Genomic DNA, 26,122 nt, shown 5'->3' with positions numbered 1-26,122 from the left:
ATTATTTGCTTATAACAGAACTAGGTTCTGGGGTCAGTGTACTGGCTTCATAGGTCATCTGGTATAATATGGGGGGGTCCCTTCTGCTATATTGTGTGGGGTCATCACATGGTATTATGGGGGCACTTTTGCATAATATAAGGCTAGTAATTAGGGCTCACTCAAAGTGATGGTGCACTTTGCTAAGAAAGCTTGCCTGGCCACTGTTACAAAGTATCTCTCCTCTCTAACCCAGTACATTTATGCATTAATATGTATGTTGTGAATGGAAGGACCTTTTAGAAATGGATCTTTCTCTTATCTGGAACGTGTAAAATTACAGATGTAAATATTGTCCTTGGAAGTGACAATGCCGTTTTATATGCAGGAATGAAAGCTATACCTTAAACACACCTTAAATACACTTTACCATGGAGCCGCTGCGGCCGCTGTACTTAATACACACTCTACGTACTTTGTACGCTATTAGCGTACAAAGTCCCGTGCTGTGTACGGACTTAGCGTACAAACGCTGCGCTGACGGTACAAAGTTCACACAGCGCGTACACACCCAATGAACACACTTTAAACCTTATACAGCAATGTGATGCGTTACTAATACACTTTAAACCTTATGCAGCAATGCAGTGTGATGTTATTACACTTTAAACCTTATGCAGCAATGCAGTGTGATGCTATTACACTTTAAACCTTATGCAGCAATGTGATGCGTTACTAATACACTTTAAACCTTAGCAGGGAAGGAAAGACACGACACCAGTCTGTGGCTAAACCACTGGGTTCCGACACCACAGCGTATTAATGCTGAAAGGGGGTTACAATACAATCAATACAATACAATACAATATATAACAGAGTAATGGCTACAGTCAATGTTACATACGTGAGTGGATTCGCAGCGCTACCCAGTCTGGTCCTCCGTCATCTGATAGATAACGTTGTGAGTCTTGTGTCTGACCAGTCCTGCTGCAGGCTCTCTTTATACAATTCATCCAAAACTTAACACAATGGATACCATTGGACACAGGGATGCACATTTACAGTACAGGAGAGGTCATAGGTCGGTTTGAATAGGTAGGCGATGTCTTTTCCAACTGCTCTTGTGGGTGGTCTCCTCTGGATTCCCGCCGCATACATAATGTACAGTAAATACAGTTTATATCTATATTCTGCTCCTGCACATAACTATCCGCAGGAACATGCGATCTTTCTCTAACCAACACCGGAATGTTACCCTTAAAATACCATTCAACTGGATACCAAACACCACCTTATAACTAGTGATGAACGGGTTCGGTTCCTCGGAATCCGAACCCCCCCGAACTACACCCATTTTACACGGGTCCGAGGCAGACTTGGATTCTCCCGTATGGCTCGGTTAACCCGAGCGCGCCCGAACGTCATCATCCCGCTGTCGGATTCTCGCGAGATTCGGATTCTATATAAGGAGCCGCGCGTCGCCGCCATTTTTCACTCGTGCATTGGAAATTATAGTGAGAGGACGTGGCTGGCGTCCTCTCACTTTGTTTCAGAGGGCTGCAGTGCAAATATCTTTATTCTGGGGACCAGCAGTATTATAGGAGGAGTACAGTGCAGAGTTTTGCTGACCAGTGACCACCAGTATTATACGTTGTCTGCCTGAAAAACGCTCCATATCTGTGCTCAGTGTGCTGCATATATCTGTGCTCACACTGCTTTATTGTGGGGACTGGGGACCAGCAGTATTATATAGGAGGAGTACAGTGCAGAGTTTTGCTGACCAGTGACCACCAGTATACGTTGTCTGCCTGAAAAACGCTCCATATCTGTGCTCAGTGTGCTGCATATATCTGTGCTCACACTGCTTTATTATGGGGACTGGGGACCAGCAGTATTATATAGGAGGAGTACAGTGCAGAGTTTTGCTGACCAGTGACCACCAGTATACGTTGTCTGCCTGAAAAACGCTCCATATCTGTGCTCAGTGTGCTGCATATATCTGTGCTCACACTGCTTTATTGTGGGGACTGGGGACCAGCAGTATTATATAGGAGGAGTACAGTGCAGAGTTTTGCTGACCAGTGACCACCAGTATTATACGTTCTCTGCCTGCAAAACGCTCCATATCTGTTCTCAGTGTGCTGCATATATCTGTGCTCACACTGCTTTATTGTGGGGACTGGGGACCAGCAGTATTATATAGGAGGAGTACAGTGCAGAGTTTTGCTGACCAGTGACCACCAGTATTATACGTTCTCTGCCTGAAAAACGCTCCATATCTGTGCTGCATTGTAGTATATAGTAGGAGTACAGTGCATAATTTTGCTGACCACCAGTATATAATATATAGGAGTACGGTACAGAAGGCCACTGCTCTACCTACCTCTGTGTCGTCGAGTTTACTATCCATCCATACCTGTGGTGCATTTCAGTTTTGCACAGTTTGCTAACCACCAGTATATAACATATAGCAGTACAGTACAGTAGGCCACTGCTCTACCTACCTCTGTGTCGTCAAGTATACTATCCATCCATACCTGTGGTGCATTTCAGTTGTGCGCAGTATATATAGTAGTAGGCCATTGCTATTGATACTGGCATATAATTCCACACATTAAAAAATGGATAACAAAAATGTGGAAGGTAAAATAGGGAAAGATCAAGATCCACTTCCACCTCGTGCTGAAGCTGCTGCCACTAGTCATGGCCGAGACGATGAAATGCCATCAACGTCGTCTGCCAAGGCCGATGCCCAATGTCATAGTAGAGAGCATGTAAAATCCAAAACACAAAAGTTCAGTAAAATGACCCAAAAATCAAAATTAAAAGCGTCTGAGGAGAAGCGTAAACTTGCCAATATGCCATTTACGACACGGAGTGGCAAGGAACGGTTGAGGCCCTGGCCTATGTTCATGGCTAGTGGTTCAGCTTCACATGAGGATGGAAGCACTCATCCTCTCGCTAGAAAAATGAAAAGACTTAAGCTGGCAAAAGCACAGCAAAGAACTGTGCGTTCTTCTAAATCACAAATTCCTAAGGAGAGTTCAACTGTGTCGGGTGCGATGCCTGACCTTCCCAACACTGGACGGGAAGAGGTGGTGCCTTCCACCATTTGCACGCCCCCTGCAAGTTCTGGAAGGAGCACCCGCAGTCCAGTTCCTGATAGTCAAATTGAAGATGTCACTGTTGAAGTACACCAGGATGAGGATATGGGTGTTGCTGGCGCTGAGGAGGAAATTGACAAGGAGGATTCTGATGGTGAGGTGGTTTGTTTAAGTCAGGCACCCGGGGAGACACCTGTTGTTCGTGGGACGAATATGGCCATTGACATGCCTGGTCAAATTACAAAAAAAATCACCTCTTCAGTGTGGAATTATTTTAACACAAATGCGGACAACAGGTGTCAAGCTGTGTGTTGCCTTTGTCAAGCTGTAATAAGTAGGGGTAAGGACGTTAACCACCTCGGAACATCCTCCCTTATACGTCACCTGCAGCGCATTCATCATAAGTCAGTGACAAGTTCAAAAACTTTGGATGACAGCGGAAGTAGTCCACTGACCACTAAATCCCTTCCTCTTGTAACCAAGCTCCTGCAAACCACACCACCAACTCCCTCAGTGTCAATTTCCTCCTTACAGAGGAAAGCCAATGGTCCTGCAGGCCATGTCACTGTCAAGTCTGACGAGTCCTCTCCTGCCTGGGATTCCTCCGATGCATCCTTGAGTGTAACGCCTCCTGCTGCTGGCGCTGCTGTTGTTGCTGCTGGGAGTCGATCGTCATCCCAGAGGCGAAGTCGGAAGACCACTTGTACTACTTCCAGTAAGCAATTGACTGTCCAACAGTCCTTTGCGAGGAAGATGAAATATCACAGCAGTCATCCTGCTGCAAAGCGGATAACTCAGGCCTTGGCAGCCTGGGCGGTGAGAAACGTGTTTCCGTTATCCACCGTTAATTCACAGGCAACTAGAGACTTGATTGAGGTACTGTGTCCCCGGTACCAAATACCATCTAGGTTCCATTTCTCTAGGCAGGCGATACCGAAAATGTACACAGACCTCAGAAAAAGAGTCACCAGTGTCCTAAAAAATGCAGTTGTACCCAATGTCCACTTAACCACGGACATGTGGACAAGTGGAGCAGGCCAGACTCAGGACTATATGACTGTGACAGCCCACTGGGTAGATGTATTGCCTCCCGCAGCAAGAACAGCAGCGGCGGCACCAGTAGCAGCATCTCGCAAACGCCAACTCGTTCCTAGGCAGGCTACGCTTTGTATCACCGCTTCCCATAAGAGGCACACAGCTGACAACCTCTTACGGAAACTGAGGAACATCATCGCAGAATGGCTTACCCCAAATGGACTCTCCTGGGGATTTGTGACATCGGACAACGCCAGCAATATTGTGCGTGCATTACATCTGGGCAAATTCCAGCACGTCCCATGTTTTGCACATACATTGAATTTGGTGGTGCAGAATTATTTAAAAAACGACAGGGGCGTGCAAGAGATGCTGTCGGTGGCCCGAAGAATTGCGGGCCACTTTCGGCATTCAGCCACCGCGTGCCGAAGACTGGAGCACCAGCAAACAGTCCTGAACCTGCCCTGCCATCATCTGAAGCAAGAGGTGGTAACGAGGTGGAATTCAACCCTCTATATGCTTCAGAGGATGGAGGAGCAGCAAAAGGCCATTCAAGCCTATACATCTGCCTACGATATAGGCAAAGGAGGGGGAATGCACCTGACTCAAGCGCAGTGGAGAATGATTTCAACGTTGTGCAAGGTTCTGCAACCCTTTGAACTTGCCACACGTGAAGTCAGTTCAGACACTGCCAGCCTGAGTCAGGTCATTCCCCTCATCAGGCTTTTGCAGAAGAAGCTGGAGACATTGAAGGAGGAGCTAAAACAGAGCGATTCCGCTAGGCATGTGGGACTTGTGGATGGAGCCCTTAATTCGCTTAACCAGGATTCACGGGTGGTCAATCTGTTGAAATCAGAGCACTACATTTGGCCACCGTGCTCAATCCTAGATTTAAAACCTACGTTGGATCTCTCTTTCCGGCAGACACAAGTCTGCAGAGGTTCAAAGACCTGCTGGTGAGAAAATTGTCAAGTCAAGCGGAACGTGACCCGTCAACAGCTCCTCCTTCACATTCTCCCACAACTGGGGGTGCGAGGAAAAGGCTAAGAATTCCGAGCCCACCCGCTGGCGGTGATGCAGGGCAGTCTGGAGCAAGTGCTGACATCTGGTCCGGACTGAAGGACCTGCCAACGATTACTGACATGTCGTCTACTGTCACTGCATATGATTCTCTCACCATTGAAAGAATGGTGGAGGATTATATGAATGACCGCATCCAAGTAGGACGTCAGACAGTCCGTACGTATACTGGCAGGAAAAAAAGGCAATTTGGAGGCCCTTGCAGAAACTGGCTTTATTTTACCTAAGTTGCCCACCCTCCAGTGTGTACTCCGAAAGAGTGTTTAGTGCAGCCGCTCACCTTGTCAGCAATCGGCGTACGAGGTTACTTCCAGAAAATGTGGAGAAGATGATGTTCATCAAAATGAATTATAATCAATTCCTCCGTGGAGACATTCACCAGCAATTGCCTCCAGAAAGTACACAGGGACCTGAGATGGTGGATTCCAGTGGGGACGAATTAATAATCTGTGAGGAGGGGGATGTACACAGTGAAAGGGGTGAGGAATCGGACGATGAGGAGGAGGTGGACATCTTGCCTCTGTAGAGCCAGTTTGTGCAAGGAGAGATTGATTGCTTCTTTTTTGGTGGGGGCCCAAACCAACCAGTCATTTCAGTCACAGTTGTGTGGCAGACCCTGTCGCTGAAATGATGGGTTTGTTAAAGTGTGCATGTCCTGTTTATACAACATAAGGGTGGGTGGGAGGGCCCAAGGACAATTCCATCTTGCACCTCTTTTTTCTTTCATTTTTCTTTGCATCATGTGCTGTTTGGGGACTATTTTTTTGAAGTGCCATCCTGCCTGACACTGCAGTGCCACTCCTAGATGGGCCAGGTGTTTGTGTCGGCCACTTGTGTTGCTTAGCTTAGCCATCCAGCGACCTTGGTGCACCTCTTTTTTTTCTTTGCATCATGTGCTGTTTAGGGACTTATTTTTTTGAAGTGCCATCCTGTCTGACACTGCAGTGCCACTCCTAGATGGGCCAGGTGTTTGTGTCGGCCACTTGGGTCGCTTAGCTTAGTCATCCAGCGACCTCGGTGCAAATTTTAGGACTAAAAATAATATTGTGAGGTGTTCAGAATAGACTGAAAATGAGTGGAAATTATGGTTATTGAGGTTAATAATACTATGGGATCAAAATGACCCCCAAATTCTATGATTTAAGCTGTTTTTGATGGGTTTTTGTAAAAAAAAAACACCCGAATCCAAAACACACCCGAATCCGACAAAAAAATTTCAGGGAGGTTTTGCCAAAACGCGTCCGAATCCAAAACACGGCCGCGGAACCGAATCCAAAACCAAAACACAAAACCCGAAAAATGTCCGGTGCACATCACTACTTATAACCTTGTTCTGTCCCCTCCTATCCTGTAAAGGTGAATCCCTTTGTTCTGATACCATTTAAACTGCTGTTACTTTCTGATGTGGTGCAGGGATACTATGTGTACATTGTGCACTATTTGGATTAAATATGTAATGTGTTTTGATAGCCTTCCATGCGTTCACAAACTCTACCGTAAATACCCATACCACGCGCTAATGCGCAGAGCAAATTGCAAATTGCGAATATGTGCACGCACAGCAGAGCAAGTACGCACACGGAGGCCATCTGTGCGTAGTTTGTACGTGATGTGTGTACTGCAATATTTTTGACTTTGACAGAAGGTAGGGGAGTGGGGGTTGGTGATTGACCTGCGCTTTCATCTCAGGGCCTGATCCAGAGATGAAAGCAATAGCACAGTCGCTATTCGTGGTCACTGCCTTTGTACGCAGCAGCTGTGCTAAAATATGCTAATGCGCAGGAGGCGTCTTGTGTGATTAGATGTCTCTTGCCGGCTTCTGTAATCCGCGGCTGTGATCAGCTGCTTGATCATTGGTCATCTGAATAACCCTCAGGTTACCCAGGATGACCGGGGAATTCATGCTGCAGAAGCCAGTGAAGCTGTCTCCAAGAAAGAGGAGCCAACACACCCCTGTTTTCTGGAACGCTGGCCATCGCTGCCCCTTCCCCGCCCCCACACGGCCACAGCATGTCAATTGTGCTGCGGTATAAGGGGCACTGCATGCGGTCTCGCAGAACGAGAACTACACATGCATGGGCAGCATCTGCATAAGCACAGATCTCACATCATCAGAGATGTACGTAAGCCATCAGGTATGTATACATCTCTGAAGTGGACCCTTAATAGGATGATTGGGGGTGGACTATTAGATTAAAAAGGAGAGAGTGGTATTAGTAATCACAGGCATACATAGGTTTTTCTCTAAAGTCATCCAGAACCCATCTAACACTTTACCGTTTCTTTGTACTGTATTGTCCTAGCTGTTGTGTACAGCTGCTAAAATGTTTTGTTATCTGTTTCAGATTATGTCCATCATGTCAATGTTACAGATATCGGGCTGAGCACCAATGGAAGTGATAAAGGTAAGAGGCAGGGTCAGGCTGATTCTTACTGATTCAGCTGATTTCCCAATACTAATATTCTAAACTGTTATTAGCTACTTACCGCGGCTCTCGTATTGGAGGTTGCATGCAGTGCTCACCTCTGTGCAGTGCTCACCTCTGTGCAGTGCTCACCTCTGTGCAGTGCTCACCTCTGTGCAGTGCATACCTCTGTGCAGTGCACACCTCTGTGCAGTGCACACCTCTGTGAAGTGCACACCTCTGTGAAGTGCACACCTCTGTGCAGTGCACACCTCTGTGCAGTGCACAGTGCACACCTCTGTGCAGTGCTCACCTCTGTGCAGTGCTCACCTCTGTGCAGTGCACACCTCTGTGCAGTGCACACCTCTGTGCAGTGCATACCTCTGTGCAGTGCACACCTCTGTGCAGTGCTCACCTCTGTGCAGTGCATACCTCTGTGCAGTGCTCACCCCTGTGCAGTGCAGCAGGTGGCTGTCTTGAGTGTGAGTAAGCTGGGATGACCCCGGAATCCAGGGCAGTGCAATTCTATTCAATGTCATATATGCTATTATGTAGAAATCCTGTTCCTGCTTCTAGCTAACCCTTTTTGAAAAATTATTTCTCTATCGTCCTAAGTGGATGCTGGGGTTCCTGAAAGGACCATGGGGAATAGCGGCTCCGCAGGAGACAGGGCACAAAAAAGTAAAGCTTTTACCAGATCAGGTGGTGTGCACTGGCTCCTCCCCCTATGACCCTCCTCCAGACTCCAGTTAGATTTTGTGCCCGAACGAGAAGGGTGCAATCTAGGTGGCTCTCCTAAAGAGCTGCTTAGAGAAAGTTTAGCTTAGGTTTTTTACTTTACAGTGAGTCCTGCTGGCAACAGGATCACTGCAACGAGGGACTTAGGGGAGAAGTAGTGAACTCACCTGCGTGCAGAGTGGATTTGCTGCTTGGCTACTGGACACTAGCTCCAGAGGGACGATCACAGGTACAGCCTGGATGGTCACCGGAGCCGCGCCGCCGGCCCCCTTGCAGACGCTGAAGAGAGAAGAGGTCCAAAATCGGCGGCTGAAGACTCCTGAGTCTTCATAAAGGTAGCGCACAGCACTGCAGCTGTGCGCCATTTTCCTCTCAGCACACTTCACACAACAGTCACTGAGGGTGCAGAGCGCTGGGGGGGGCGCTCTGAGAGGCAAATAAAAACCTTATTAGAGGCAAAAAATACCTCACATATAGCCCACAGAGGCTATATGGAGATATTTAACCCCTGCCTAACTTCAAAAATAGCGGGAGACGAGCCCGCCGTAAAAGGGGCGGGGCCTATCTCCTCAGCACACAGCGCCATTTTCTCTCACAGAAAAGCTGGAGAGAAGGCTCCCAGGCTCTCCCCTGCACTGCACTACAGAAACAGGGTTAAAACAGAGAGGGGGGGCACTGATTTTGGCGATATGGTATATATATAAAAGATGCTATAAGGGAGAAACACTTATATAAGGTTGTCCCTATATAATTATAGCGTTTTTGGTGTGTGCTGGCAGACTCTCCCTCTGTCTCCCCAAAGGGCTAGTGGGTCCTGTCCTCTGTCAGAGCATTCCAGGTGTGTGTGCTGTGTGTCGGTACGTGTGTGTCGACATGTATGAGGACGATGTTGGTGAGGAGGCGGAGAAATTGCCTGTAATGGTGATGTCACTCTCTAGGGAGTCGACACCGGAATGGATGGCTTATTTAGAGAATTACGTGAGAATGTCAACACGCTGCAAGGTCGGTTGACGACATGAGACGGCCGACAATCTATTAGGACCGGTCCAGGCGTCTCAGAAACACCGTCAGGGGTTTTAAAAACGCCCATTTACCTCAGTCGGTCGACACAGACACAGACACGGACACTGAATACAGTGTCGACGGTGAATAAACAAACGTATTTCTCATTAGGGCCACACGTTAAGGGCAATGAAGGAGGTGTTACGTGTTTCTGATACTACAAGTACCACAAGAAAGGGTATTATGTGGGAGTGAAAAAACTACCTGTAGTTTTTCCTGAATCAGATAAAATAAAATGAAGTGTGTGATGATGCGTAGGGTTACCCCGATAGCAAATATTGGCGTTATACCCTTTCCCGCCAGAAATTAGGGTACGTTGGGAAACACCCCTTAGGGTGATAAGGCGCTCACACGCTTATCAAGTGGCGTTACCGTCTCCAGATACGGCCGCCCTCAAGGAGCCAGCTGATAGGTAGCTGGAAAAATATCCTAAAAAGTATATACACACATACGGTGGTTATACTGCGACCAGCGATCGCCATCAGCCTGGAGATGCAGTGCTGGGTTGGCTTGGTCGGATTCCCTGACTGAAAATATTTTATTCATGTAGAGCATTTAATAGGATGCATTCTATATATATGTATGTGAGATGCACAGAGGGATATTTGCTCTCTGGCATCAAGATAAGTGCGTTGTCCATATCTCCCAGAAGATGTCAGGGACACGACAGTGGTCAGGTGATACAGATCCCATACGGCAGATGGAAGTATAGCTGTATAAAGGGAAGGAGTTATTTGGGGGTCGGTCCATCGGACCTGGGGACCACAGCAACAGCTGGGAAATCCAACCTTTTTTACCCCAAGTTACATCTCAGCTAAAAAAGACACCGTCTTTTCAGCCTCAATCTTTCCTTTCCCATGAGGGCATGCAGGCAAAAGGCCAGTCATATCTGCCCAGACATAGAGGTAAGGGAAGTAGACTGCAGCAGGCAGCCCTTTCCCAGGAAAAGAAGCCCTCCACCGCGTCTGCCAAGTCCTCAGCATGACGCTGGGGCCGTGCAAGCGGACTCAAGGTGGGGGGGTAGTCTCAAGAGTCTCAGGGCGCAGTGGGATCACTCGCAAGTTGACCCCTAGATCGTACGAGTATTATCCCAGGGGTAAAGATTGGAGAGTCGAGACATCTTCTCCTCGCAGGTTCCTGAAGTCTGCTTTACCAACGGCTCCCTCCGACAGGGAGGCAGCATTGGAAACAATTCACAAGCTGTATATCCAGCAGGTGATAATCAAAGTACCCCTCCTACGACAAGGAAAAGGGTATTATTTTTCCACACTATATTGTGGTACTGAAGCCAGACGGCTTGGTGACACATAGTCTAAATCTAAAATGTTTTGAACACTTACATAAAAGGTTCAAATCGAGATAAAGTCACTCAGAGCAGTGATAGCGAACCGGAAAAAAGGGGACTATATGGTGTCCCTGGACATCAAGGATTACCTCCATGTCCAAATTTTGTCCTTCTCATCAAGGGTACCTCTGGTTCGTGGTACAGAACTGTCAATATCAGTTTCAGACGATGCCGTTTGAATTATCCACGGCACCCCGGGCCTTTTTACCAAGGTAATGGCCGAAAAGATGTTTCTTCAAAGAAAAAAGGCATCTAAATTATCCCTTACTTGCACGACCTAAAAAGGGCAAGTTCCAGAGAACAGTTGGAGGTCGGAAGAGCACTATCTAAAGTAGTTCTTCGACGGCACGACTGGATTCTAAATATTCCAAGAATCGCAGCTGTTTTCCGACGATACGTCTGCTGTTCCTAGGGATGATTCTGGACACGGTTCAGAAAAAGGTTTTTCTTCCCGAGGAAAAAGCCAAGGAGTTATCCGACCTGTCAGGAACCTCCTAAAACCAGGAAAGGTGTCTGTACACAAGAGTCCTGGGAAAAATGGTGGCTTTTTACGAAGCAATTCCATTCGGCAGATTCCATGCAAGAATTTTCCAAAGGGATCTGTTGGACAAATGGTCAGGGTCGCATCCTCAGATGCACCTGCGAATAACCCTGTCGCCAAGGACAAGGGTATATCTTCTGTGGTGGTTGCAAAAGGCTCATCTATTGGAGGGCCGCAGATTCGGCATACAGGATTTGATCCTGGTGACCACGGACGCCAGCCTGAGAGGTTGGGGAGCAGTCACACAAGGAAGAAACTTCCAGGGGGTATGGACGAACCTGGAAAAGTCTCTTCACATAAACATTCTGGTACTAAGAGCAATCTAAAATGCTCTAAGCCAGGCGGAACCACTCCTGCAAGGAAAACCGGTGTTGATTCAGTCGGACAACATCACGGCGGTCGCCCATGTAAACAGACAGGGCGGCACAAGAAGCAGGAGTGCAATGGCAGAAGCTGCCAACATTCTTCGCTGGGCGGAGAATCACGTAATAGCACTGTCAGCAGTGTTCTTCCCGGGCGTGGACAACTGGGAAGCAGACTTCCTCAGCAGACACGATATTCACCCGGGAGAGGGGGGTCTTCATCCAGAAGTCTTCCACATGCTAATAAACTGTTGGGAAAGACCAATGGTAGACATGATGGCGTCTCGCCTCAAGGACAAGTATTGCGCCAGGTCAAGAGATCCACAGGCAATAGCTGTGGACGCACTGGTAACACCTTGGGTGTACAAATCAGTATATGTGTTTCCTCCTCTGCCTCTCATACCAAAGGTATTGAAGATTATACGGTGAGGAGGAGTAAGAACAATACTAGTGGCTCCGGATTAGCCAAGAAGGACTTGGTACCCGGAACTTCAAGAGTTGGTCACGGACGACCCGTGCCCTCTACTTCTGAGAAGGGACCTGCTACAACAGGGTCCCTGTCTCTTTCAAGACTTACCGCGGCTGCGTTTGACGGCATGGCGGTTGAACGCCAGATCCTAAAAGGGAAAGGCATTCCAGAAGAAGTCATTCCTACCTTGATTAAGGCAAGGAAGGAAGTCACCGCGAAACATTATCACCGCATTTGGCGAAAATATGTCGCGTGGTGCGAGGATCGGAGTGTTCCGACGGAGGAATTTCAACTGGGTCGTTTCCTACATTTCCTACAATCAGGATTGTCTATGGGTCTCAAATTGAGATCTATTAAGGTTCAAATTTCGGCCCTGTCAATATTCTTCCAAAAAGAATTGGCCTCAGTTCCTGAGGTACAGACTTTTGTTAAAGGAGTACTGCATATACAGCCTCCTGTGGTGCCTCCGGTGGCACCGTGGGATCTAAATGTCGTTTTAGATTTCCTCAAATCCCATTGGTTTGAACCATTGAAAAAGGTGGATTTTAAATATCTCACATGGAAAGTGACTATGTTACTGGCCCTGGCTTCCGCCAGGAGAGTATCTGAATTGGCGGCTTTATCTTATAAAAGCCCTTATCTAATCTTCCATTCGGATAGGGCAGAACTGAGGACTCGTCCGCATTTTCTCCCTAAGGTGGTATCAGCGTTTCACCTGAACCAACCTATTGTGGTGCCTGCGGCCACTGGCGACTTGGAGGACTCCAAGTTGTTGGACGTTGTCAGAGCCTTAAAAATATACATTTCAAGCACGGCTGAAGTCAGAAAATCTGACTCGCTGTTGATACTATATGCACCCAACAAGTTGGGTGCCCCTGCTTCTAAGCAGACGATTGCTCGTTGGATTTGTAACACAATTCAACTTGCTCATTCTGTGGCAGGCCTGCCACAGCCTAAATCTGTTAAGGCCCATTCCACAAGGAAGGTGGGCTCATCTTGGGCGGCTGCCCGAGGGGTCTCGGCATTACAATTCTGCCGAGCAGCTACGTGGTCGGGGGAAAACACGTTTGTAAAATTCTACAAATTTGATACCCTGGCAAAAGAGGACTTGGAATTCTCTCATTCGGTGCTGCAGAGTCATCCGCACTCTCCCGCCCGTTTGGGAGCTTTGGTATAATCCCCATGGTCCTTTCAGGAACCCCAGCATCCACTTAGGACGATAGAGAAAATAAGAATTTACTTACCGATAATTCTATTTCTCGGAGTCCGTAGTGGATGCTGGGCGCCCATCCCAAGTGCGGATTATCTGCAATACTGTACATAGTTATTGTTAACAAATTCGGGTTATATTGTTAAGGAGCCATCTTTAAGAGGCTCTTTCTGTTATCATACTGTTAACTGGGTTTAGATCACAAGTTGTACGGTGTGATTGGTGTGGCTGGTATGAGTCTTACCCGGGATTCAAATTGCCTCCCTTATTGTGTACGCTCGTCCGGGCACAGTACCTAACTGGAGTCTGGAGGAGGGTCATAGGGGGAGGAGCCAGTGCACACCACCTGATCTGGTAAAAGCTTTACTTTTTTGTGCCCTGTCTCCTGCGGAGCCGCTATTCCCCATGGTCCTTTCAGGAACCCCAGCATCCACTACGGACTCCGAGAAATAGAATTATCGGTAAGTAAATTCTTATTTTTTCATCATTTATATTATGAAAATACATTTTTTTCAAACTTTAAACAGTATTCCCACCATTAAAGGCAATTTATCAATACCTTTCCCTACAAATACTTACATTCACACTCTCATCAGGGCCCTGGCATACACACACAGCCATGTCGCTCTGACAGTCACTATGGGCACTGTGCCATAGCAGGAGAGGTCTGACACAGGGGCTGCCTTAGAGCTGCTGCCAGGTTCCCTGCTTTGCTGGAAGCCAAGTGGTATGGAAGGTGATCAGAGAAGTCCAGTCTATATGTAAGTATACTGGGACACTAATAGATACAGTAATGGTGAGGGTTCTCAGGGGATTCAACCTAACCTTAGTATTATTGCATGGGGGCACAACACTCCGTAGTGCCGGGCAGTCAGTTACTAATCGCAGATACAGTACACTACAAGCTTTGAATAATCTGCAACATAAAAAATAAAATGGTATGGTCTGATCCAAAGGTGGACGCTAAGCAGTAGCGGCAGCTGCTACTGCAAGTCTATGCTAATTCCCCTGCTGATGGGCATCTTACTGAGGCGCCCATGGACTGTGGCTATATAATCTTCCATGATGCACACAAAATCGCACCATTGGTTGGACATCGCCCACACCATCGGATTTCTGAGCACCCCTATATATGCTCAGAATGTCCATCGGTTGCTGTCGTCAGAGGAGCTGCGTCTTTTGACGCAGTCGCTGATACCGACATACCCACCGATGGTGGCCACCCTCTTTCCCCCCAGGGATGCCTATCGGAAATACATGGACAGCCATGCATTTTAAATCTGCATCCCCCTGTGGAAACCATTGAGAGACACACATTTCATCTGAGACACGTGCGCAGAAGTAAAACATCGTCCCTGGTGTTTTACTAGAGTTTACGTCTAACTCAGACCCATAGACCCTATGAGAAACAACATTTTGAGTTGGGTATATCAGTTATGCAGGAAATAACCAGTCTGCGTCTGAAACAGCCGGGGGGGGGTGGCTAATGGTATAGCATGAAGCCAATCAGTGCTTCCCCATTCAGTTGACCCTGTCTCTCCATGGAAACAGTACAGCCTTTTTTTGGTTTTGCGAAGATGCCTACATGTAAAGATGAACTGCTTCTTGAATTTCATGGGTATTAAAGTGGTTGTGTGGGCAGTGTTTTTTCTGTAAAGGTATAAAACGTGTGATGTCCGTGTCTTGTCATTATTTTAATATTTCTTTACAGGCGGACTACAGGTGCCAGCAGGCCCTCATTGCCACAAATCCCATTATGCCAAGACAGGCATGCTGGGATTTGTAAGCCGCATGAAAGATCAATATTAACTACTGTATTTTATTACCATTAACCCCGCATCCACCACCCAGGAGTGTAGGGAATATCTCAGAGCTGCTGGTTGTCCCTTGAGAGGGGATACCCTATTTTTGAGGGGGTCCTTACTTTCCAAGGGATTTCAGCCCTGGGCTGACCTGTTTGGGGCTGGTTAACATAATGGGAGCATCAAACCATGCTGTGGCTCTCCCTGCAATAGTGTTATTCCCCTCCCTCAGCTGGTTCGGCCAAGAGCTGGTTTTTGGAAAATATGGGGAACCTCGCACTGCTCCCCCCCCCCCCTGCTTTTCCAATGCCAGCCCAGGCTGAAAGATCCGGAGCTGGTTATGGATTCGGCATTTTTTTCTTAAATATAAGGATGTAACTTTTTCAGATACTACAGACAATCACAATATAGCCATGACTACATATTGAATGTCAACATTTTGATTGTCTATATTTTGATAAAGTCAAAATGTCGACAGTAATGTTGACATGTGAAATACAGGCATCTAGGGACAATGGTACTGATTCAGCAGTGCACCAGGGGGGTAATTCCAAGTTGATCGCAGCAGGATTTTTGATAGCAACTGGGCAAAACCATGTGCACTGCAGGGGAGGTAGATATAACATGTGCAGAAAGAGTTAGATTTGGGTGGGTTATATTGTTTCTGTGCAGGGTAAATACTGGCTGCTTTATTTTTACACTGCAAATTAGATTGCAGATTGAACACACCACACCCAAATCTAACTCTCTCTGCACATGTTATATCTGCCTCCCCTGCTGTGCACATGGTTTTGCCCAGTTGCTATCAAAAATCCTGCTGCGATCAACTTGGAATTACCCCCCAGATGCAGAACAGCTGCAATTTTGTTTGCTGTGCATTTGTTACAGTATGCTAATGCCTCAGCCACCATATTGTGCCACTATTGGTGTTTCACATTTGCCAGTCATTTACATAAGCGGGAACATTGGGTTCACATCTATCAGACCTCTGAGCAACCCTATGCTGTCTCAGACTGAGCGGCTCTCCTAAGGTGCTGGGACCTCTCCAGCTGCTCCAACATCACAACCACCAACGCGTTCCTGCAGCATTAGCATCTCTCTTAACTTCCTAGTGGATACTGGGAATTGAAGATTACCATGGGGTATAGATCGGGTCCACTGGAGCCTGGCACTTTAAGAAATTAATAGTGTGTGCTGGCTCCTCCCCTCTATGCCCCCCCTAGCAGACTCCGTTTAGAAAAATGTGCCCAAGGAGCCGGGTGCATTCTTTTGCTCTCCAGAGAGTTTTCTTTAGAAATGTATTTTAGTTTATTATTTTCAGGCAGCACTGGTTGGCAACCAGTCTGCCTGCGTCGTGGGACTTAGGGGGGAGACCGAACCAACTTCCTTAGAGTTAATGGTTTCGGATCCCCGCTGACAGGACACTGAGCTCCTGAGGTGATGTTCTCATGCCCCTCGGATTTGAGCCCACGCCGCCACCCCTAACAGATCCCGAAGACGTGGTGCGGCGAGTAATACGCCAGGGTCCCGGTTAGCGGGTCCTCGGCGCAAATGGCGGCATGAAGGGACAGTGATCACCCAGCTACAGCCCACTGAGTACCCACACTGCCGATTACATAAAAAAGGGTTTATTATATTAAGGAGATGCCAGTATAAATAACTTAGAGGGACCGTGCGCCATTACAGGGGCGGGGCTCCCCAGAGAGCGGGACCAGAGGCGCCATTTCCTGCGGCTGCTGTACAGGCTGCATGCGGGCTGCTCCTCCACGGGACCCACTGTATCACCAACGATAACTGGTACCAGAGGCTTATAGTGAAGGGGGAGTGCAGTATCAGCGGTTTCACCGCTGTGAGGTAAATTACACATAATGTATATACCCGGCGGGGTGCTGCTCTGTCTGAGGTATCATGTGCTGGTCCAACCTTCTCTCTGTGTCACTCCATTCAGGGTTGTCTAGAATAAGTGTGCTGTCTCTATAATACTGCACTTTGTTTTTCTCTCTTAACTCTGTGTTTTCTTTAAAAGCATGTCTACTAATAAGTCTGTGTGTACTGTATGCAAGGCTAGGTTTACACCTTCCTCACAAGGGTCTCTAATGTGTACCCAATGTTCATTACCTTCACAGGGTAGTGATGTGAAGGAAGCTGAGTGAATGGATTCCTATAAAAATATGATTACAAACATAAATTCAGAGTTAGCCATGGCTGAACAAGACAGGCAAACCCTGAAACAGTCAATCGACACGTTCATGTTAACCAGTACTGACCACAGACAGGCTCCTCATTTACCTTTACCTGGGGCCATTTCTCTCAGAGCCTACCGATCCCAAAATGGAGACCACTCTTAAGTCTATTTATTCTGCAGCAGGTGTAGCCCAACGCCCTACCGTAGTGTGCGGCTGGCTTTCCAGAGCCATGGTCAAATGGTCTGATTTATTTTTCAACATATCCAAGATGCTTAAAACTTCATGAGTGAGGTTGTTAAGGAACTGTGTATCATTAACGTCCGTACCTCGGCTATGGCGGTATCGGCTCGCAGAGCCCTGTGGCTGCGACAATGGTCAGCAGGCGCTGAGTCTAAGAAAGGGGTAGAGAACCTTCCTTTTACAGGTGATGCCATGTTTGGGGAAGAACTGAACAAGTGGATATCTCAGGCAACTGCAGGTAAATCTACATATCTGCTGTCTGCTGCGCCACCTGCTAGACGTCCCTATCTTGGGCCCTCTCTGCAGTCCTTTCGTGTGGCCAGATTTAGAGGTAGAGCCAGAGGTGCCTCCAATGCTACTAGGGGAACTCGCGGTAAGGCCCGTAAACCAGCGGCTGCTGAAACTTTGGACCAGGCCTCCGCCTCTTCTTCCACAAAGTCCTCCACATGACGGGTGGCCCCAGCAGCAAGGCGATTTACAGATAGGTGCTCGCCTTCAACACTTCACCCACATATGGGCAGAATCCTGCCAGGATCCTTGGGTGAGGAATCTCGTATCCAAAGGGTACCGGCTGGAATTCCACGAACTCCCTCCTCTCAGATTCTTCAGGTCAGGCTTACCAGCTTCACCTATAGCAAGGGTTACAAGAGGCAGTTCAAAAACTGTTTTCAACAGGAGTTATTGTTCCAGTACCTCCTCAACTCCACACAAAGGTTTGTTTTTTTTCAAGCCTCTTTGTAGTCCTGAAACCGGACGGCTCTGTATGGCCGATCCTGAACCTCAAATCCCTGAACCCTTATCTTCGAGTGTTCAAATTCAAGATGGAATCACTGAGAGCAGTGATAGCAAGTCTGGAGGAGGGGGAGTTACTGGTATCCCTGGATATCAAGGATGCATAACTGCATATCCCAATATGGCCACCTCATCAGGCGTTCCTAAGGTTCGCTGTACTGGACCAACATTTCCAGTTTCAGGCCTTACCCTTTGGTCTCTCCACAGCCCCAAGGGTATTCACGAAAGTCATGGCAGAGATGATACTGCAATTGCATATGATGAGTGTCAACATAATCCTGTACCTGGATGATCTCCTGATAAAGGCTATGTCCCGGGAACAACTGCTGCGCAGCATCAACTTGACTACTCGTCTGCTTACAGATCAAGGATGGGTTCTCAATTTCAAGAAATCTCACTTGGGACCATCACAGAGAATTCAGCTCCTGGGATTGATCCTGGATACAGTATCTCAGAAGGTTTACCTTCCATTGGACAAGGCTTTGACAATTCAGTCTGTGGTCCGCTTTGTATTAAAACCATGCAGGATCTCAATTCATCTTTGAATTCGCTTGCTGGGCAAGATGGCAGCCTCTTATGAGGCGATACAGTTCGGCAGGTTTCATGCATGGCCATTCCAAGTGGATCTGTTGGACAAATGGTCAGGTTCTCAGCTGCACATACATCAGACTATAACTGTCGCCGAAAGCAAGGATATCCCTACTATGCTGGCTACAAGTCTCCCATCTGGTGGAGAGTCAGAGTTTCAATATCCAGTCTTGGACTCTGCTAACAATGGATGCCAGCCTCCAAGGTTGGGTGACTGTGACCCAGGGGGCGCAGTTCCAGGGGAAATGGTCGTGTCAGGAATCTGCACTTTCCATCAACATCCTGGAACTCAGAGCAATTTACAATGCTCTCCTGCAAGCCTAATACCTCCATCGGAATCAGGCCATCCAGGTGCAGTCGGACAATGCCACGGCAGTGGCGTACATCAACAGGGAGGAACAAGAAGCAGGGCTGCAATGCGAGAGGTGTCAAGAATACTTCTCTGGGAGGAAGCCAACGCAAGGGTCATCTCAGCCATATACATTCCAGGAGTGGACAACTAGGAAGCGGACTTCCTCAGCAGGCACGCCCTCCATCCGGGGGAATGGGGCCTTCACCCTCAGGTGTTTCAACAACTGATTCACCGGTGGGGCTGTCCGCAAATAGACCTGATGGCTTCTCGTCTCAACAAGGAGCTCCATTGTTACTGCTCCAGAACGAGGGATCCCCAAGCGATAGTGGTAGATGCTCTGTCGACACAATGGACTTACCCGTTTGTGTACCTGTTTCCTCCACTTCCTCTCATTCCAAGAGTTTTAAAAAGAATCAGAAAGGAAAGCGTTCAGGCAATTCTGGTTGCCCCAGATTAGCCTTGATGGGCCTGGTATGCGGACCTCCTGACTCTGGCTCAGGAAGAACCCTGGCCTCTGCGGCAGAGACCGTTTGTCTATCCAGACTTACACCGGCTACGTTTAACGGCTTGGAGGTTGAGAGGGAGATTTTTTCTTTCTGCAGCGTGGTACATTGGTTTTCACAGGGAAACATCGGGGTGTAGAGATGGATCTTGATCCAGGCACCAACAGGCTAAAGCTTTAGACTATCCCAGGATGCATTGGGGTCTCCTCTATAACCCTGCCTCCAGGCACTGCGAGCTCAGTTTCGTGTTGGTGCCTGCAGAAGCAGGTCACTTAAAAGGGGGCTGTACTGGACAGCCCTGAAAATGCTTTTAGAAGACTTCAAGGACCGCAGCACTTACATATCAGGGTGACATTCCTTGCTGCGGCTTCGTCACCTCCCCAGCAGCATCGCATACTCCCGCTGGCTCTGTTCCCGGGTACTTACGGCGGAGACGCTCCGGCTCTAGGCACACAGTCGCAGACGCTCTCCTGGTAGCAAGAGGGTCGTCCTCCCCCCCGCGCTACCCACTATTAAATTGTGTTCCGGCCGCAGTCTAAGGAGACTGACTGCAATGCTGGCGTGGACACTGTAACAGAGAAGGGAACCCACTATATCCACCAGAGCATAGGAGTACAGTTCGGATATATAAATATCTACTTTATTAAGACTGCAATTATTAAGACTCCGTAGTACCAGGTGGTGAGAACCGGCATAGGGGAGAAGGCGCTTGACCTGTAGCCCCTCCCCCAGCTCCGGGCGCCATCTACTGCTGGTGATCCCGCCCTGGAGCTGCCTCACACTCTGCCTCACTTCCTGACTGAGATGCTGGGTGCCATCTTCTATGATTAGCTGCGACTGGTCTCCGGGACTGAAGGGCAAGGTCTCCTCTGTAAATCCGCCTGTACATCAGTGCCGTAATTTTACAGACACTTAAGTATTCTACATGTCAATGATAAGACAGCGTTAGTTAAGAACAAGTGTACCTGTACCAGAATATATTGTACGAGTATTCTGATATATACATCCGGTCTCGGATCGCGCATTGTTATATATATACTAGTCTAGTGCCGTTTTATTGTCTTACTAAAATAATTATCTGCATTGTCACTGTGACTGTGTGTGCCTGTATCTGCTGTGTGGATTTCACTTTCAGTGTATCCCAGCTATATCTATTACTGTATTCTGTACCCTAGGACACTATCACTTCACTGAAGGAACAGACAGATAAGCGTGTGGAGGGTTGCCTGAAGTCTATTGACTCCCTTACCGGTGCTGTACATAGACCTAATATAGCAGCGTCCTGGGTTGCAAAAAGAATTGCAGCATGGGTTCAGGTATTAGAGGACGAGATGCCTCCAGTTATATCTGACACTGCCAGACAATACCTGTCTCATATTACCACCGCCGCCTATTACATTCAGGAGGCGTCCTCTGAGTCAGGTGTGTTGACGGTCAACGCATCGACTACATCCATCCTGGCTCGCTGTATTCTGTGGTTGAGGTCGTGAAAGGTGGACCTGGACTCCAAAAAGACCTAGGAGGTACTCCCTTTTAAGGCAGACTTCCTATTTGGGGAAGATCTCAATAAGATTGTGACTGACTTAGCGGCTGCTAAGACTGCATTTCTCCCGAATACTAAACCTTTCCTCACAGAAGGTAAAAGGTACCACTTTTCGCTCCTTTCGGCCTCAAGGGAAAGCAAAAGGTCAGGCATACCCGAGACAATTTCGTGCTCCCAAAACCACTAATCCCAAGGCAAAACAATCCTGGGCTGCCCGTCAGCCTGCTTCTAAACACGACAAGCCTGCTGCATGACGGGGAAGGCCTTCCCCTGAGGGACCCCAGGGTGGGAGGCCGACTTCTGCGATTCACCCTGGTCTGGTTAAAAACCACTTCAGACGCATGGGTGCAAGAAGTTGTCTCTCACGGGTACGCAGTCTCTTTCAAGAGATGTCCCTCTCACCAGTACTGCACAACGGTTATTCCTTCGGATCTGTTGAAGGCGCAAGCTCTACAACTGGTTGTGCGTTCCCTCCTGGATACAGGAGTGATAGTGCCGGTACCTCTGTCACGGAGAGGCAGAGGATACTACTCAACCCTGTTTCTAGTCCCGAAACCCAATGGGGTCTTTCCGGCCTATATTCAACCTCAAATCACTGAACAAGTTTGTGAGTGTGTCCAAGTTCCGTATTGAAACACTGCACTCAGTTGTACTGGCCATGGAACCCACAGACTATATGGTATCCCTGGATATACAACATGCTTACCTGCATATACCTATTGCCATATCGCATCAGCAATATCTGCTGTTTGCTATTGGCAACCTTCACTATCAATTCCAGGCTCTGCCGTTTGGACTGGCCACGGCCCCCCTGATTTTCACCAAGGTTATGGCCGTGATGACAGCTCATCTCCGTCGCCAGGGAGTCAGGATCCTGCCGTATCTGGACGACTTGCTGATTCTGGAAAACTCCCACAATGTCCTCCTCAGTCACCTACAACTGACGGTAAACTTCATTGGTCCCTCCTCGGAGCATGGTGCACCTGGGGGCACTGCTGGACACACACAGTCAATGGCTGTTTCTGGCTCCAGAGAAGGTCCTGAAACTTCAGGACAGGATCAGATTCTACCTCTCTCGCCCAAGAGTATCGATACACTCGTCGATGCAAGTACTAGTCCTGATGGTGTCGACTTTCGACATCGTAGAGTACGCTCAATTTTATTCCCGCCCTCTGCAGAGGTTAATCCTTTCCAAGTGGGACGGCCTGCCTCATCGGATCAGGTCTCACATGATCTCCTTGACTCTGTAGGTTCGTCTGTCGCTGACCTGGTGGCTAAAGGACCAGCAGTTGAGCAGGGGCCGTCCCTTCTGGGTCCTACTGACTATGGACGCAAGTCTGAGGGGTTGGGGCGCGGTGTCGGAGCAACACTCTTTCCAGGGTCGGTGGACCAAGGAAGAATCATTCCTTCCGACAAACATTCTGGAATTGCGGCCTGTATTCAATGCTTTGTGTCTCGCCTTGCCTCTGATACAGAACAGGCCTGTTCAAGTACGGTCAGACAACGCCACCACGGTGGCGTACATAAACCATCAAGGCGGCACTCCCTAGCCACATGGCAATGATGGAAGTGTCAAAAATCCTTTGTTGGGCGGAACACCATCTGCCAGCAATATTGGCAGTGTTCATTCCGGGAGTCCTCAACTGGGAAGCGAATTTCCTCAGTTGTCAGGACAGCACGCCGGAGAGTAGAGTCTTCATCAGGAAGTCTTTCAACTCCTAGTGATCAAGTGGGGTCTACCAGATGTAAACCTGATGGCGTCTTGACACAATCACAAAGTTCCGTCTTTGGATCAAGAACCAGGGATCCTCAAGCAGCGTTCGTGGACGCACTGGCAATTCCATGGAGCTTTCGGCTGCCCTACGTTTTCCCTCCAGTGTCACTCCTGCCCAGGATACTACGGAAGTTCAAACAAGAAAGAGGAAAACTACTTCTAGTCGCTCCAGCGTGGCCCAGACGGCATTGGTTCTCAGACCTACATGGTCTATCGATAGAGCATCCTCTTCTACTTCCTCAGCGCCCAGACCTCCTCATTCAGGGCCCTACCCGGACCTGGCCAGACTGGCTTTGACGGCGTGGCTCTTGAAGCTTCACTCCTGAGGGCCAAAGGATTCTCTGAGGCGGTTATCCAAACTATGCTGAAGGCCTGCAAACTGGCTTCTGCGCAGATTTATTATAGGGCCTGGAATTTTAACTTCACCTGGAGTGCTGCTAAGAATTACGATGCTTACAAATTCAGTACTTCCAGACTTCTGGCCTTTTTGCAACAAGGCCTCAACTTAGGCCTTCGTCTGGCATCCCTGAAGGTTCATATCTCTGCCTTGTCGGTTTGGTTTCAGAGAAAAATTGCGTCTATTCCTGACGATCATATTTTCACTCAGGGTGTTTTACGCATTCAGCCTCCCTATGTCCCTCCTGTGGCTCCATGGGATCTGTCTGTTGTTCTAAATGCCCTGCAAGAGTCTCCCTTTTAACCTCTTGAGTCAATGGAACTTAAATGGCTCACAGTCAAGGTCCTGTTCCTACTGGCTATTGCCTCTGCTAGGAGGGTGTCAGACCTAGGCTCTCTGTCCTGTCTTCCACCCTTTCTGATATTTCACTCGCCCTGGTTATTTACCTAAGGTGGTGTCATCTTTTCACCTTAACCAAGAGATTGTGGTTCCGGCTTTCATCCCTTCTGGTTTGTCATCCAAAGAGCGGTCTTTGGGTGTGGTACGGGCTCTCCGTGTCTACGTAGAGAGGACTGCCTCTATTAGGAGGTCAGATACCCTTTTTGTACTTTTTGGTTTTCACAAACGTGGCTGGTGTGCGAACAAGCAAACATTGGCCAGATGGATTAGAATGGTGATTGCACAAGCATATACACAGGCTTGTCTTCCAGCTCCTGCTGCTATTAAAGCCCATTCTACTCTGTTAGACCTTCTTGGGCGGCCCGCCGAGGCGCGTCCGCTGAAAAATTGTGCAAGGCGGCTACGTGGTCCGTAGTGAACACGTTCATTAGGTTCTATGCCTTTGATACTTCCACCTCCAGGATGCTTCCTTTGGACGCCAGGTTCTCATACCCGCTACGGCGCGTCCCCTCCCATGAGGAACTGCTTTAGGACATCCCCGATGTTTCCCTGTGGAAACCAATGTACCCCGCTGCAGAAAAGGAAATTTATGGTAGACTTACCATTGTTAAATCTCTTTCTGCGAGGTACATTGGTTCCACAGGACGACTGCCCTGACGCACCTAGCTTCTATGGGTTTGTATAACATTAGCCGCTAGTCCCTTCTCCTGTCATGAGAACGTGGTTCTATGTGACTAACATCTACCTTCCCTTTTACCTGCTCATGCATTGGACTGGTTAACGAAACTGAGCTCACAGTGCCTAGAGGTGGGGTTATAGAGGAGGCCCCAATGCATCCTGGGACAGTCTAAAGCTTTAGCCTGTTGGTGCCTGGATCAAGATCCATCTCTACACTCCGATGTTTCCCTGTGGAAGCAATGTACCTCGCAGAAAGAAATTTAACAATGGTAAGTCTACCATAAATCTCCTTTTTTCAATCACAAATTTTTATTGAAAAGAAATCATCAATGACAAGTAGAGAACATAGATATAGTCAGAGTGCAGTAAAAAAAAAAAAGGTACATATTGATGCAATCTGAAACCCAGATGAGAACAAACAATTGTACAATGAATTGCGTAGGCTAGAAAATCATATGCACTAAGTATTCAGCAGAAAACAAACAGGGTATAGAAAAAGTGCGTCCCTAAGGGCCAACCAGTGGAACCCCCGGGAGAACATGAAAAAAAGAAATAAAAAAACAAGTGAAGAAGAGAGAAAGTGTCTGAGGAATGTAAGCAAGAGGAGGGAGGGAAAGAGGTGAAGATAAGAAGGAAGAGGAGGAGACAGAAAAGAATAGAGAAGAGAGCGAGCCGGGGGGAAGGAAAATCGAGTGAAAGGGTAGGGAGAATTAGCGGAGGCCTGGAAGAGCCACTTGAAATTTAGCATACCAGGGTGTCCAAATGCCGTGAAGTTTATCCACAGTGTTGTTCATCAGGGAGGAAATGTACTCCATGTTTGCTTCAAACCAAATACGGATCACAAGTTCATGACGGGAGGGGGGGAGTGGATTGTTTCCAAGACTTAGCAATTTGGAGCTTAGCTGCACAGGTTATATGAAGAGCTAATTTGTTTTCAGACATAGATAGCTGGCAGGCTGGAGCACACAAGAGAAGCGTCGCGGGGGGCAGGCAGGTATGACTGACTTAATCAGAGTTTGGACCAAGGACCAACAGGAAGCGATCTTGGGGCAACTTCACCAAATATGAAAATAAGAGCCTATTTGGCTACCATGGCGCCAACAAAGATTAGACTTACTGGGATATATTTGGTGTAATTGTTCTGGGACGAGATACCAGCGCGTGTATATTTTGTAGGAGTTCTCCTTAACCAAGTCAGTTTCCCAAGCAAGTTCATGCAAAGCGCGGGAGGGAGGGTCTGGCGTCAAAATGGACTGATACAGGAAAGAAATAATGCCTCGATCCGTGAAGCGGTATATACAGAGACGTTCCATTGGAGTCGGGACAGTAGGAAGAGGCACTTTCCTTGTAGACGACAAGGCAAAATTCCGAAGGAATAAGGTATGTTATTATGTAGTATATGGTGAAAGCAGGCGATGCCTGCCTTAGACCAAATGGAAGCCATATGAAAGGATCGGCCCAGGGTGAAGGAGGGGTTATTCCAGATAGGAGTTAGAGGGGAGGGGAATGTGTGAAGGGAAAGCTTAGTATGTTGTGAG

General features: G+C 48.0%; 1 protein-coding gene across 2 annotated transcripts in view; it reads left to right on the top strand.

Moving 5' to 3' along the window:
- Positions 1 to 26,122, top strand: part of SLC38A9 (solute carrier family 38 member 9) — a 423,549-nt gene that overhangs the window by 362,330 nt on the left and 35,097 nt on the right. For both annotated transcript variants that reach the window (XM_063962241.1, XM_063962231.1), the window contains one exon: positions 7,544 to 7,603. In XM_063962241.1, the coding sequence (XP_063818311.1) occupies positions 7,544 to 7,603 (60 nt within the window). The remainder of the gene's footprint in view (positions 1 to 7,543; positions 7,604 to 26,122) is intronic.

Source organism: Pseudophryne corroboree, chromosome 1 (assembly GCF_028390025.1).
Source record: "Pseudophryne corroboree isolate aPseCor3 chromosome 1, aPseCor3.hap2, whole genome shotgun sequence".
Classification (NCBI taxonomy): Eukaryota; Metazoa; Chordata; class Amphibia; order Anura; family Myobatrachidae; genus Pseudophryne; species Pseudophryne corroboree.
Note: the sequence above shows the minus strand (reverse complement) of the source record. Positions and strands in the feature narration are given on the sequence as shown.